This window comes from Lissotriton vulgaris, unplaced genomic scaffold (assembly GCF_964263255.1).
Source record: "Lissotriton vulgaris unplaced genomic scaffold, aLisVul1.2 SCAFFOLD_990, whole genome shotgun sequence".
Taxonomy (NCBI): Eukaryota; Metazoa; Chordata; class Amphibia; order Caudata; family Salamandridae; genus Lissotriton; species Lissotriton vulgaris.
Window position 1 is genome coordinate 124,762 of NW_028255328.1, and position 16,361 is coordinate 141,122.

At 49.1% G+C, this 16,361-nt stretch overlaps 1 protein-coding gene across 1 annotated transcript in view; it reads left to right on the forward strand.

The window, feature by feature from the left end:
* The window catches only part of LOC147659165 (maestro heat-like repeat-containing protein family member 1), a 77,602-nt gene extending 75,262 nt beyond the window's left edge, over positions 1-2,340 (forward strand). The window contains exon 22 of the mRNA XM_086951925.1: positions 2,257-2,340. Within this exon, the coding sequence (XP_086808051.1) occupies positions 2,257-2,340 (84 nt within the window). The remainder of the gene's footprint in view (positions 1-2,256) is intronic.
* Positions 2,341-16,361: the final 14,021 nt, after the last annotated feature.

Sequence of the window (16,361 nt, forward strand, 5' to 3'; positions counted from 1 at the left end):
CCATGTGTTATACTGGTACTAGAGAGGCAAAACATTTTGCGAGAACAACATTAATATTTGATAAAACAGCAAAAAAGTATTGTCACAGAATGTACTACATTATGCTGCATAATTTGCATTGTGTTCCATAATTTGGCCTTCCTATGTGTCTCATGAATAACAATATTGTGGGACACTAATATCATTGATAAAAAAATCAACAGACAAAATATCAAAAGGTAAGTATGTAACGATTTTCTGTACCTACTTCACCTTATGTGTACCAAAATACATATACATATATCTTCATTTATTTGGAGTTAAGAATGGCAAATGCATATGTCCCTTTGTGCATTTACCCTTTAATATTTTGTCCCTCGATATTTTGTCCACAGTATTACTGTGCCACAATATTCTTGTACTAGACGTTCAAGAGTACAATCGGCCCTTCTTAGTCTCATAATTCCAGAGCCACTTATAATATAAGGCCTTTGGTTACTGTTTTAAATTACATTGCAGTTATGAGGGTTGAAAAGGAACGAAATACATAGGTTTTCAAGAGCCTAGGGAAATATGTAACCAACAATGGAACTAGCGAGACTGAGCGATCACATCCTATTGGTGCTGGAGGAGGAGAGATTTCGGGGTAGGGTTGTCCAAAGCACTCATCATCATAAAAGAAACACCTCTATTTTGGGGAAGACTGGGTGGGAATAGAGCCACCAAGAGCGTGGCTGTAATTCCTCTATGGATGCTTTGTGATTGCACACAAGAGCAAAATAATTCTGCAAATGTGGTACAGATACAAAGGGGGGGGCCATGAGTAAGCATCGTTATCAGCCCCCTTGAGTCCGCCCAACAATGTCATGGAAACATGGACCGACTGACCTCTAGTTGGCAGTCCCGACCGCCTAATTATGATGCAAGCACACATGGTGCGGTCGCATACTTACATTTCCCGATGAGAGCATGTGTTGTGGCTATAAATCAGCTGTTGCACAAGCTCCCATAGAGAAATGGGAGGCCGTGTTCCTCCTGGCACCTTGTGGCAGACACCTCAAGGTGCCTGCCACACGGTGCTGGGATCAACGTGCCCCATTGGACCCCAACCGGAGGCCGCAACAGAAGGGGCCCAGCTAGAGGCCCCCAAACACACTTTCCAACAGGCTTTCCATGTCGGAAGCCGGCATGGAAAGTATGCCCCAGAAATCGTGTTAGGTCTCACGGTTTTATGGTATTTATTATTTGAACATTTCCGTCTGTATTTGTCCATATTTATTTTTTGGCCAGCTGATTGGTATTTATCCATATTTAATTTGTGTTGTTTAAATAAATGAGGTGATAACTCGTGTATTTCTGCATTTATTTAACAGATAAATGTGGCCTCATACTTAAATGCCTGTCAGGTTCTAGCACATTACACAGTAAAAAATATAAACATAATACACCCACATTAAAGAAATAGTGTAATAACACATATACATGTTGAGATATGCAGTAATTTAAGGACATATCATTGAGTTTTGTAGCTCCCCTTGCTGTCATTATGTACAGCTACTGGCCTGAAAGTGATTAATCTCAGCATGATGAATCACTCAAAAGAAGCTAAATTATCTGTATTTTTCCACTTTCAAAAATAAATACAGACAGGGGAGACAGTGTTTTCTGTCTGTGTTTATCTGTAAAAATCAGACAATGCGGAAATCAGGGAACCCTAATCATAATATGGACAGTATAAAAATGCATCCATATGAATTACGGGCCAGACTCCGACAGGCCGACGGGCTCCTTGAGCCTGTTGGAAGCCAGCTGGAATGACTGGCCAGTTTCATTTCCGACAACCGAAATTGTATTTAGGGGGTCAATAGTGAAACCAACCATCTCGGTCGGAAAGCTTCCGTTTCGACCGAGATCGTAATCGACCCCTAGGACTGACATTTATCAGGCCTGTTTCACATTGTTAAAAATAATCTGTATGATTCCAAACCAACAGGGTGTGACACTGGAGAAGCAAGAGGCACCTGCTGGAGTACAATATTGTATGGCAGCACATTTTTATAAACTGCCTTACCTCTTGTCGTGTTTGAAGAGTCACAATCTCTTCAGTGCTGACTCCCCCATCACCTTGGTTAACGTTATTCAAATTCTTTGCAAGCCAAAGTTGAACACAGAGCAAAATATATTTTATGAGCTCCTGGTGCCTCCATTGCTTGCTGGACTGTGAGGATGGGCAATTGCCTACTTGACCTATCTGACCTTGTTCTTTTCAACTTTCAGGTTTCAACCTACTTACCATTTCTTTGGCCTTTGATTCGACCACTGCGACTGATACCACTGACAAAATGTATTGAGGATCCCTAACCATCTCCCTTTCTCATAAACATTCATTGCTGAAACACAATATCCCACCAGAGGACATCCAGAGAACCATTAGAAATCATTGAACAGTAAAGCTACACCAGCCATAGAGAAACATGAAGATTTAACTTTTGTGATTTGGCGAAGGACGACAACTGCATCTCAGGAGTATGGCTGAGGATCACTTCGAATGATAACAAAGTACTACTTCCCCCTGGTCTGGTGCTCCTACATCAAATCATTCACCAATATCATCCATGACATGTTAGTTCATAATAACTTGAGCAATATTAAGCAGTTGTTCAATAGTCACTGTACAGCCATGGTGAATTTTAAATTGCTTACTATTTGTAATGTAAATCTTACTGTTTAACATGTTTGTATTGCAAATGCTCTTGTGCAAACCTCGGAATGTGAACAGGCGTGAGAGCCCTGCGGCGACTGAAACGATCAGGAATCTGCCACAGGGGCGAAGCGGCTTACCGGAACTCAGCGAGAAGCAACTGATGCGGAGGCATAGGTCCAGCGACGAGATCACCGAGTTGGGGGTCCGAGGTGCAGAGGAGCGGAGGAACAACGTGGAGCCGGACCAGCTTCGCGATACGGAGTGAGGCGGGAGAGCGCGCCAACTTGGAACCGTGGAACGGTGGACACGAGGCGGCTGGAGAGGCTGCAAAGTAGGAACCGGAACGGAATGAAGTCCGCAGCACAGCGCGGAAGCGTAGGGCGATGATGGAAATAGAGGAGAGACTGCAGTGAGCAGAGGTGAGGGATCGCGGCGATATCAAGAGGCATCCATCAGAAGTGGCCAGAGACAAGATCCATGATGTGCCTTCAAGATACATGATGCATTGGAGAATCACCGAGGAATTGTTGCTTCGCTGTAGACGAGGTGAAACCATGAAGTGGTGTGCCTGACCTTAAGATGACGGCCGCAACAGACACTCAGTCGAAATACATAAGCATAGTGCAGTTCCTTCTGTCTAGTACGACCAGGGACCAAAAATAATTGAAAATAGATCCCAAAATGGCGGAAAACAACTCATAGATAACAAAAGTGGGCATATAAAGAGTGTAAACCATCTACAACAGGAGAAAGTAAAAGAGGACTCCTAACAGGGGCAAGGAGAAAGGAGCAAATCCCATGGTCCAAACAAATCTATGGAAAGTGAAAAGGACCAAAACTACAAAAACAAAGAAAGGAGCTTATCCCTTGGTCTAAACCAAGCCATGGGAAGTGAAAGAGGACTAAAACTACAGAAACAGAGGAAGGCATCAGCACAAAAGTGATACAATCACGGCGGACATCTTGAAAAGTCCTCACAATTAAATATAAAGCACAACAAAAGAAGAAAAGGCATTTAATTAACCACAAATATGGAGGAAAACTACCTGGAACTAATAAGTGGGAACGCCTACATCATAAAATAACCAACCTATTTTTCTAAGAATGCAGCCAAAACATTTAAGCATAACATCATGAGGAAAAACCCTGACACATTAATATGTGACACTTCTGTGTGCATGGCCAAAGGAGTCATCACGAAAGATATGATATTCTTCATCAGAAAAAGGGCGAAATGGCGCATTGCCTTTACAACGTTGCTCTATATAAAATCCACAACTAACATCCCTCATGGTACAAAATATATGACAAAAGCATCACCCAACCTGAGAGCGGACCTCTGCATTACTATCTTCAAGACTTGGATAGTGATGATCCATGCATCTAACAACGACCTAGAAAAATTCGACAACTTTTTTGCATCCTTAAAAAGAAACATAGAGGCCATGAAGCCACTAATACACCGGAGAAACACAGAAGTCAACCTGGTCACACCCAACTACACCAATATAATAAGCACCGCAACTTGGGTCCGCCAGGAACCTGTTCAAGTCATGCAATCAAGAGTCAATAGGCCTTTACAACTCCAGAGTCCGTCAGAAAACATCACAGTCTCATCCGACGCTATCTCCACAATTAGTATCCCAACCAGGGACCAACAGGAACCTGAACAAATCAGCACTCCATCTAGAGACCTCCAGGAACAGACCAAATCAACCAGGAGCTTTATGCGGAACAGAAAGTACGCTGGCCAGGAATGAAAACGAAAGAACGCGAAATGCAAACAACTTCAACAACAGTGGATCGCCAAGCCTAGACAGAACGTCCAACTCAGCAATTAAGGTCCAAGGAGAAAACAGACTAAAGGAGAGAAATAAGAAGAAAATGAGACATGGGTCCGAACGGAAACTCAGGAACAGAAAATGTGAAGATCGAATCATACAGAGGAATAATCACACTCAGTCACCTAAGGTCATGAGAAAAATTCTCGAGATTCAAACACAAATCAGTATCATGTCGCAGGAATTATCAAACACCTTGAAAGGTATAGAAAGACTACGTGATATTACAGAAAACACTGTGTATCAAAAAAGGGGGAAAGGGCGGATCACGTCAAGATCCTAGGGCTCAGTTTACCATTCAGGAAACCTCAGAATGGAAGGTCCAGCCACAGTCGGAGCCCAAAGGGACAATGTAAGGCAAAGACAGACTAGGCTGTTCCTATAGACTAGAGAGTTATAGGAAGTAAAGATACGGTCACAAGGGGAGAGAAGGTAGTGCTCAGTGGAGGGCTACCCTGGGTATCCAATATGATGGTATTAATGGCCTCACACACCCTTGCGAGTGTCATGCTTCATCATTGGCGGTTGCTCCTCGTCGGGCAGGCGGTGCAATGCCCCACGGGCTCACCTCAAAGAGGGGCTCTTTAGCGGAGATCTTTTTACCAACTGCCTCGGGTGAAGTGCGGGTGAGGGGCCAGAAAGGAACGGATAGTGTAAGTATGTGAGTTAAAATGTGACATGAGGTACCTGAGATCAATTTATTCTGGTGGTCCCCTGTCACAGTTAAAAACAGTGGGTAGCCTATGATCGCTGGAAATTAGGATTCCACGTGACGATCCAGGGCTACAGATTTTATCGTGAGGTCAACATGTTTCTCGCTTTAGCCCTCTGGCTGCGATTCTTCAGGACCTAGTGGTTTACATCTATCCTCAAACAAACATGACCTAGTTAAGTGTCAGTTTAAAGGTTGTACTACCTGTATGGGACAGCTCTTGCCTATGGAGACAAAAGAGATCATTACCATGGTTACGTTACAACAAACGCCTTGTGGTGACCGTGAACACGCAGTGCTGTGAGGGGTGCAGTAAATTACAAAAAACAATTTGATGGACAGAATGTAGATCAATGTCTTACATTCACCCCAGTACAAGGATCTGGGCCTAAATCCATCGTTTTTTGCACTCCACACCACCCTGGGTCAGATAATGGCTTTATGCAAATCAGCTCTGACCCTGTGCCCCATGGGAACAGTCCAGTCCGAACTACAACAGCCATATCTTTCCCAGACCGGAATCAAGCATCCGAGGACCGGACCGGTTTCGAGGTAACACCTCTCATCAGCCCGGCTAGCTTGACTCCAGTGGTGTGGAGGCTCTGGGACCCACGTCTGAGCTACCCCAGTACACTCAGGGAGAAAATTACAAAAAACAATTTGATGGACAGAATGTAGATCAATGTCTTACATTCACCCCAGTACAAGGATCTGGGCCTAAATCCATCGTTTTTTGCACTCCACACCACCCTGGGTCAGATAATGGCTTTATGCAAATCAGCTCTGACCCTGCGCCCCATGGGAACAGTCCAGTCCGAACTACAACAGCCATATCTTTCCCAGACCGGAATCAAGCATCCGAGGACCGGACCGGTTTCGAGGTAACACCTCTCATCAGCCCGGCTAGCTTGACTGCAGTGGTGTGGAGGCTCTGGGACCCACGTCTGAGCTACCCCAGTACACTCAGGGAGAAAATTACAAAAAACAATTTGATGGACAGAATGTAGATCAATGTCTTACATTCACCCCAGTACAAGGATCTGGGCCTAAATCCATCGTTTTTTGCACTCCACACCCCCCTGGGTCAGATAATGGCTTTATGCAAATCAGCTCTGACCCTGTGCCCCATGGGAACAGTCCAGTCCGAACTACAACAGCCATATCTTTCCCAGACCGGAATCAAGCATCCGAGGACCGGACCGGTTTCAAGGTAACACCTCTCATCAGCCCGGCTAGCTTGACTCCAGTGGTGTGGAGGCTCTGGGACCCACGTCTGAGCTACCCCAGTACACTCAGGGAGAAAATTAAAAAAAACAATTTAATGCATAGAATGTAGATCAATGTCTTACATTCACCCCAGTACAAGGATCTGGGCCTAAATCCATCGTTTTTTGCACTCCACACCACCCTGGGTCAGATAATGGCTTTATGCAAATCAGCTCTGACCCTGTGCCCCATGGGAACAGTCCAGTCCGAACTACAACAGCCATATCTTTCCCAGACCGGAATCAAGCATCCGAGGACCGGACCGGTTTCGAGGTAACACCTCTCATCAGCCCGGCTAGCTTGACTCCAGTGGTGTGGAGGCTCTGGGACCCACGTCTGAGCTACCCCAGTACACTCAGGGAGAAAATTACAAAAAACTATTTGATGGACAGAATGTAGATCAATGTCTTACATTCAGACCAGTACAAGGATCTGGGCCTAAATCCATCGTTTTTTGCACTCCACACCACCCTGGATCAGATAATGGCTTTATGCAAATCAGCTCTGACCCTGTGCCCCATGGGAACAGTCCAGTCCGAACTACAGCAGCCATATCTTTCCCAGACCGGAATCAAGCATCCGAGGACCGGACCGGTTTCGAGGTAACACCTCTCATCAGCCCGGCTAGCTTGACTCCAGTGGTGTGGAGGCTCTGTGACACACGTCTCAGCTACCCCAGTACACTCAGGGAGAAAATTACAAAAAACAATTTGATGGACAGAATGTAGATCAATGTCTTACATTCACCCCAGTACAAGGATCTGGGCCTAAATCCATAGTTTTTTGCACTCCACACCACCCTGGGTCAGATAATGGCTTTATGCAAATCAGCTCTGACCCTGTGCCCCATGGGAACAGTCCAGTCCGAACTACAACAGCCATATCTTTCCCAGACCGGAATCAAGCATCCGAGGACCGGACCGGTTTCAAGGTAACACCTCTCATCAGCCCGGCTAGCTTGACTCCAGTGGTGTGGAGGCTCTGGGACCCACGTCTGAGCTACCCCAGTACACTCAGGGAGAAAATTACAAAAAACAATTTGATGGACAGAATGTAGATCAATGTCTTACATTCACCCCAGTACAAGGATCTGGGCCTAAATCCATCGTTTTTTGCACTCCACACCACCCTGGGTCAGATAATGGCTTTATGCAAATCAGCTCTGACCCTGTGCCCCATGGGAACAGTCCAGTCCGAACTACAACAGCCATATCTTTCCCAGACCAGAATCAAGCATCCGAGGACCGGACCGGTTTCAAGGTACCACCTCTCATCAGCCCGGCTAGCTTGACTCCAGTGGTGTGGAGGCTCTAGGACCCACGTCTGAGCTACCCCAGTACACTCAGGGAGAAAATTAAAAAAAACAATTTGATGGACAGAATGTAGATCAATGTCTTACATTCACCCCAATACAAGGATCTGGGCCTAAATCCATCGTTTTTTGCACTCCACACCACCCTGGGTCAGATAATGGCTTTATGCAAATCAGCTCTGACCCTGTGCCCCATGGGAACAGTCCAGTCCGAACTACAACAACCATATCTTTCCCAGACCGGAATCAAGCATCCGAGGACCGGACCGGTTTCGAGGTAACACCTCTCATCAGCCCGGCTAGCTTGACTCCAGTGGTGTGGAGGCTCTGGGACCCACGTCTGAGCTACCCCAGTACACTCAGGGAGAAAATTACAAAAAACAATTTGATGGACAGAATGTAGATCAATGTCTTACATTCACCCCAGTACAAGGATCTGGGCCTAAATCCATCGTTTTTTTCACTCCACACCACCCTGGGTCAGATAATGGCTTTATGCAAATCAGCTCTGACCCTGTGCCCCATGGGAACAGTCCAGTCCGAACTACAACAGCCATATCTTTCCCAGACTGGAATCAAGCATCCGAGGACCGGACCGGTTTCGAGGTAACACCTCTCATCAGCCCGGCTAGCTTGACTCCAGTGGTGTGGAGGCTCTGGGACCCACGTCTGAGCTACCGGCTGATGAGAGGTGTTACCTCGAAACCGGTCCGGTCCTCGGATGCTTGATTCCGTTCTGGGAAGGACATGGCTTTTGTAGTTCGGACTGGACTGTTCCCATGGGGCAACAGGGTCAGAGCTGATTTGCATATCGCCATTGTCTAACCCAGGGTGGTGTGGAGTGCAAAAAAACGATGGATTTGGGCCCAGATCTTTTGACTGGGGGAATGTGTGACATTGATCCACATTCGGTCCATCACTTGTTGTTTTTGCTATTGCTGCCCTAAGTGCGCTGGGGATGCCCAGACGTGGGTCCCAGGCACTCCACACCACTTGGAATCAAGCTAGCCGGGCTGATGAGAATTGTTACCTCGAAACCGGTCCGGTCCTCGGATGCTTGATTCCGTTCTGGGAAGGACATGGCTTTTGTAGTTCGGACTGGACTGTTCCCATGGGGCAACAGGGTCAGAGCTGATTTGCATATCGGCATTGTCTAACCCAGGGTGGTGTGGAGTGCAAAAAAATGATGGATTTGGGCCCAGATCTTTTGACTGGGGGAATGTGTGACATTGATCCACATTCGGTCCATCACTTGTTTTTGCAATTGCCGCCCTAAGTGCGCTGGGGATGCCCAGACGTGGGTCCCAGGCACTCCACACCACTTGGAGTCAAGCTAGCCGGGCTGATGAGAGGTGTTACCTCGAAACCGGTCCGGTCCTCGGATGCTTGATTCCGTTCTGGGAAGGACATGGCTTTTGTAGTTCGGACTGGACTGTTCCCATGGGGCAACAGGGTCAGAGCTGATTTGCATATCGCCATTGTCTAACCCAGGGTGGTGTGAAGTGCAAAAAAACGATGGATTTGGGCCCAGATCTTTTGACTGGGGGAATGTGTGACATTGATCCACATTCGGTCCATCACTTGTTGTTTTTGCAATTGCCGCCCTAAGTGCGCTACGGATGCCCAGACGTGGGTCCCAGGCACTCCACACCACTTGGAGTCAAGCTAGCCGGGCTGATGAGAGGTGTTACCTCGAAACCGGTCCGGTCCTCGGATACTTGATTCCGTTCTGGGAAGGACATGGCTTTTGTAGTTCGGACTGGACTGTTCCCATGGGGCAACAGGGTCAGAGCTGATTTGCATATCGGCATTGTCTAACCCAGGGTGGTGTGGAGTGCAAAAAAACGATGGATTTGGGCCCAGATCTTTTGACTGGGGGAATGTGTGACATTGATCCACATTCGGTCCATAACTTGTTGTTTTTGCAATTGCCGCCCTAAGTGCGCTGGGGATGCCGAGACGTGGGTCTCAGGCACTCCACACCAGTTGGAGTCAAGCTAGCCGGGCTGATGAGAGGTGTTACCTCGAAACCGGTCCGGTCCTCGGATGCTTGATTCCGTTCTGGGAAGGACATGGCTTTTGTAGTTCGGACTGGACTGTTCCCATGGGGCAACAGGGTCAGAGCTGATTTGCATATCGCCATTGTCTAACCCAGGGTGGTGTGAAGTGCAAAAAAACGATGGATTTGGGCCCAGATTTTTTGACTGGGGGAATGTGTGACATTGATCCACATTCGGTCCATGACTTGTTGTTTTTGCAATTGCCGCCCTAAGTGCGCTGGGGATGCCCAGACGTGGGTCCAAGGCACTCCACACCACTTGGAGTCAAGCTAGCCGGGCTGATGAGAGGTGTTACCTCGAAACCGGTCCGGTCCTCGGATGCTTGATTCCGTTCTGGGAAGGACATGGCTTTTGTAGTTCGGACTGGACTGTTCCCATGGGGCAAAAGGGTCAGAGCTGATTTGCATATCACCATTGTCTAACCCAGGGTGGTGTGGAGTGCAAAAAAACGATGGATTTGGGCCCAGATCTTTTGACTGGGGGTATGTGTGACATTGATCCACATTCGGTCCATCACTTGTTGTTTTTGCAATTGCCGCCCTAAGTGCGCTGGGGATGCCCAGACGTGGGTCCCAGGCACTCCACACCACTTGGAGTCAAGCTAGCCGGGCTGATGAGAGGTGTTACCTCAAAACCGGTCCGGTCCTCGGATGCTTGATTCCGTTCTGGGAAGGACATGGCTTTTGTAGTTCAGACTGGACTGTTCCCATGGGGCAACAGGGTCAGAGCTGATTTGCATATCGCCATTGTCTAACCCAGGGTGGTGTGGAGTGCAAAAAAACGATGGCTTTGGGTCCAGATCTTTTGACTGGGGGAATGTGTGACATTGATCCACATTCGGTCCATCACTTGTTGTTTTTGCAATTGCCGCCCTAAGTGCACTGGGGATGCCCAGACGTGGGTCCCAGGCACTCCACACCACTTGGAGTCAAGCTAGCTGGGCTGATGAGAGGTGTTACCTCGAAACCGGTCCGGTCCTCGGATGCTTGATTCCGTTCTGGGAAGGACATGGCTTTTGTAGTTCGGACTGGACTGTTCCCATGGGGCAACAGGGTCAGAGCTGATTTGCATATCGCCATTGTCTAACCCAGGGTGGTGTGGAGTGCAAAAAAACGATGGATTTGGGCCCAGATCTTTTGACTGGGGGAATGTGTGACATTGATCCACATTCGGTCCATCACTTGTTGTTTTTGCAATTGCCACCCTAAGTGCGCTGGGGATGCCCAGACGTGGGTCCCAGGCACTCCACACCACTTGGAGTCAAGCTAGCCGGGCTGATGAGAGGTGTTACCTCGAAACCGGTCCGGTCCTCGGATGCTTGATTCCGTTCTGGGAAGGACATGGCTTTTGTAGTTCGGACTGGACTGTTCCCATGGGGCAACAGGGTCAGAGCTGATTTGCATATCGCCATTGTCTAACCCAGAGTGGTGTGGAGTGCAAAAAAACGATGGATTTGGGCCCAGATCTTTTGACTGGGGGAATGTGTGACATTGATCCACATTCGGTCCATGACTTGTTGTTTTTGCAATTGCCGCCCTAAGTGCGCTGGGGATGCCCAGACGTGGGTCCCAGGCACTCCACACCACTTGGAGTCAAGCTAGCCGGGCTGATGAGAGGTGTTACCTCGAAACCGGTCTGGTCCTCGGATGCTTGATTCCGTTCTGGGAAGGACATGGCTTTTGTAGTTCGGACTGGACTGTTCCCATGGGGCAACAGGGTCAGAGCTGATTTGCATATCGCCATTGTCTAACCCAGGGTGGTGTGGAGTGCAAAAAAACGATGGATTTGGGCCCAGATCTTTTGACTGGGGGAATGTGTGACATTGATCCACATTCAGTCCATCACTTGTTGTTTTTGCAATTGCTGCCCTAAGTGCGCTGGGGATGCCCAGACGTGGGTCCCAGGCACTCCACACCACTTGGAATCAAGCTAGCCGGGCTAATGAGAGGTGTTACCTCGAAACCGGTCTGGTCCTCGGATGCTTGATTCCGTTCTGGGAAGGACATGGCTTTTGTAGTTCGGACTGGACTGTTCCCATGGGGCAACAGGGTCAGAGCTGATTTGCATATCGGCATTGTCTAACCCAGGGTGGTGTGGAGTGCAAAAAAACGATGGATTTGGGCCCAGATCTTTTGACTGGGGGAATGTGTGACATTGATCCACATTCGGTCCATCACTTGTTGTTTTTGCAATTGCCGCCCTAAGTGCGCTAGGGATGCCCAGACGTGGGTCCCAGGCACTCCACACCACTTGGAGTCAAGCTAGCCGGGCTGATGAGAGGTGTTACCTCGAAACCGGTCCGGTCCTCGGATGCTTGATTCCGTTCTGGGAAGGACATGGCTTTTGTAGTTCGGACTGGACTGTTCCCATGGGGCAACAGGGTCAGAGCTGATTTGGATATCGCCATTGTCTAACCCAGGGTGGTGTGAAGTGCAAAAAAACGATGGATTTGGGCCCAGATCTTTTGACTGGGGGAATGTGTGACATTGATCCACATTCGGTCCATGACTTGTTGTTTTTGCAATTGCCGCCCTAAGTGCGCTGGGGATGCCCAGACGTGGGTCCCAGGCACTCCACACCACTTGGAGTCAAGCTAGCCGGGCTCATGAGAGGTGTTACCTCGAAACCGGTCCGGTCCTCGGATGCTTGATTCCGTTCTGGGAAGGACATGGCTTTTGTAGCTCGGACTGGACTGTTCCCATGGGGCAACAGGGTCAGAGCTGATTTGCATATCGCCATTGTCTAACCCAGGGTGGTGTGGAGTGCAAAAAAACGATGGGTTTGGGCCCAGATCATTTGACTGGGGGAATGTGTGACATTGATCCACATTCGGTCCATCACTTGTTGTTTTTGCAATTGTCGCCCTAAGTGCGCTGGGGATGCCCAGACGTGGGTCCCAGGCACTCCACACCACTTGGAGTCAAGCTAGCCGGGCTGATGAGAGGTGTTACCTCGAAACAGGTCCGGTCCTCGGATGCTTGATTCCGTTCTTTGAAGGACATGGCTTTTGTAGTTCGGACTGGACTGTTCCCATGGGGCAACAGGGTCAGAGCTGATTTGCATATCGCCATTGTCTAACCCAGGGTGGTGTGGAGTGCAAAAAAACGATGGATTTGGGCCCAGATCTTTTGACTGGGGGAATGTGTGACATTGATCTACATTCGGTCCATGACTTGTTGTTTTTGCAATTGCCACCCTAAGTGCGCTGGGGATGCCCAGACGTGGGTCCCAGGCACTCCACACCACTTGGAGTCAAGCTAGCCGGGCTGATGAGAGGTGTTACCTCGAAACCGGTCCGGTCCTCGGATGCTTGATTCCGTTCTGGGAAGGACATGGCTTTTGTAGTTCGGACTGGACTGTTCCCATGGGGCAACAGGGTCAGAGCTGATTTGCATATCGCCATTGTCTAACCCAGGGTGGTGTGGAGTGCAAAAAAACGATGGCTTTGGGCCCAGATCTTTTGACTGGGGGAATGTGTGACATTGATCCACATTCGGTCCATCACTTGTTGTTTTTGCAATTGCCGCCCTAAGTGCGCTGGGGATGCCCAGACGTGGGTCCCAGGCACTCCACACCACTTGGAGTCAAGCTAGCCGGGTTGAAGAGAGGTGTTACCTCGAAACCGGTCCGGTCCTCGGATGCTTGATTCCGTTCTGGGAAGGACATGGCTTTTGTAGTTCGGACTGGACTGTTCCCATGGGGCAACAGGGTCAGAGCTGATTTGCATATCGCCATTGTCTAACCCAGGGTGGTGTGGAGTGCAAAAAAACGATGGATTTGGGCCCAGATCTTTTGACTGGGGGAATGTGTGACATTGATCCACATTCGGTCCATGACTTGTTGTTTTTGCAATTGCCGCCCTAAGTGCGCTGGGGATGCCCAGACGTGGGTCCCAGGCACTCCACACCACTTGGAGTCAAGCTAGCCGGGCTGATGAGAGGTGTTACCTCGAAACCGGTCCAGTCCTCGGATGCTTGATTCCGTTCTGGGAAGGACATGGCTTTTGTAGTTCGGACTGGACTGTTCCCATGGGGCAACAGGGTCAGAGCTGATTTGCATATCGCCATTGTCTAACCCAGGGTGGTGTGGAGTGCAAAAAAACGATGGATTTGGGCCCAGATCTTTTGACTGGGGGAATGTGTGACATTGATCCACATTCAGTCCATCACTTGTTGTTTTTGCAATTGCCGCCCTAAGTGCGCTGGGGATGCCCAGACGTGGGTCCCAGGCACTCCACACCACTTGGAATCAAGCTAGCCGGGCTAATGAGAGGTGTTACCTCGAAACCGGTCCGGTCCTCGGATGCTTGATTCCGTTCTGGGAAGGACATGGCTTTTGTAGTTCGGACTGGACTGTTCCCATGGGGCAACAGGGTCAGAGCTGATTTGCATATCGGCATTGTCTAACCCAGGGTGGTGTGGAGTGCAAAAAAACGATGGATTTGGGCCCAGATCTTTTGACTGGGGAAATGTGTGACATTGATCCACATTCGGTCCATCACTTGTTGTTTTTGCAATTGCCGCCCTAAGTGCGCTGGGGATGCCCAGACGTGGGTCCCAGGCACTCCACACCACTTGGAGTCAAGCTAGCCGGGCTGATGAGAGGTGTTACCTCGAAACCAGTCCGGTCCTCGGATGCTTGATTCCGTTCTGGGAAGGACATGGCTTTTGTAGTTCGGACTGGACTGTTCCCATGGGGCAACAGGGTCAGAGCTGATTTGCATATCGCCATTGTCTAACCCAGGGTGGTGTGAAGTGCAAAAAAACGATGGATTTGGGCCCAGATCTTTTGACTGGGGGAATGTGTGACATTGATCCACATTCGGTCCATGACTTGTTGTTTTTGCAATTGCCGCCCTAAGTGCGCTGGGGATGCCCAGACGTGGGTCCCAGGCACTCCACACCACTTGGAGTCAAGCTAGCCGGGCTGATGAGAGGTGTTACCTCGAAACCGGTCCGGTCCTCGGATGCTTGATTCCGTTCTGGGAAGGACATGGCTTTTGTAGTTCGGACTGGACTGTTCCCATGGGGCAACAGGGTCAGAGCTGATTTGCATATCGCCATTGTCTAACCCAGGGTGGTGTGAAGTGCAAAAAAACGATGGATTTGGGCCCAGATCTTTTGACTGGGGGAATGTGTGACATTGATCCACATTCGGTCCATGCCTTGTTGTTTTTGCAATTGCCGCCCTAAGTGCGCTGGGGATGCCCAGACGTGGGTCCCAGGCACTACACACCACTTGGAGTCAAGCTAGCCGGGCTGATGAGAGGTGTTACCTCGAAACCGGTCCGGTCCTCGGATGCTTGATTCCGTTCTGGGAAGGACATGGCTTTTGTAGTTCGGACTGGACTGTTCCCATGGGGCAACAGGGTCAGAGCTGATTTGCATATCGCCATTGTCTAACCCAGGGTGGTGTGGAGTGCAAAAAAACGATGGATTTGGGCCCAGATCTTTTGACTTGGGGAATGTGTGACATTGATCCACATTCAGTCCATCACTTGTTGTTTTTGCAATTGCTGCCCTAAGTGCGCTGGGGATGCCCAGACGTGGGTCCCAGGCACTCCACACCACTTGGAATCAAGCTAGCCGGGCTAATGAGAGGTGTTACCTCGAAAACGGTCCGGTCCTCGGATGCTTGATTCCGTTCTGGGAAGGACATGGCTTTTGTAGTTCGGACTGGACTGTTCCCATGGGGCAACAGGGTCAGAGCTGATTTGCATATCGGCATTGTCTAACCCAGGGTGGTGTGGAGTGCAAAAAAATGATGGATTTGGGCCCAGATCTTTTGACTGGGGGAATGTGTGACATTGATCCACATTCGGTCCATCACTTGTTTTTGCAATTGCCGCCCTAAGTGCGCTGGGGATGCCCAGACGTGGGTCCCAGGCACTCCACACCACTTGGAGTCAAGCTAGCCGGGCTGATGAGAGGTGTTACCTCGAAACCGGTCCGGTCCTCGGATGCTTGATTCCATTCTGGGAAGGACATGGCTTTTGTAGTTCGGACTGGACTGTTCCCATGGGGCAACAGGGTCAGAGCTGATTTGCATATCGCCATTGTCTAACCCAGGGTGGTGTGAAGTGCAAAAAAACGATGGATTTGGGCCCAGATCTTTTGACTGGGGGAATGTGTGACATTGATCCACATTCGGTCCATCACTTGTTGTTTTTGAAATTGCCGCCCTAAGTGCGCTACGGATGCCCAGACGTGGGTCCCAGGCACTCCACACCACTTGGAGTCAAGCTAGCCGGGCTGATGAGAGGTGTTACCTCGAAACCGGTCCGGTCCTCGGATACTTGATTCCGTTCTGGGAAGGACATGGCTTTTGTAGTTCGGACTGGACTGTTCCCATGGGGCAACAGGGTCAGAGCTGATTTGCATATCGGCATTGTCTAACCCAGGGTGGTGTGGAGTGCAAAAAAACGATGGATTTGGGCCCAGATCTTTTGACTGGGGGAATATGTGACATTGATCCACATTCGGTCCAT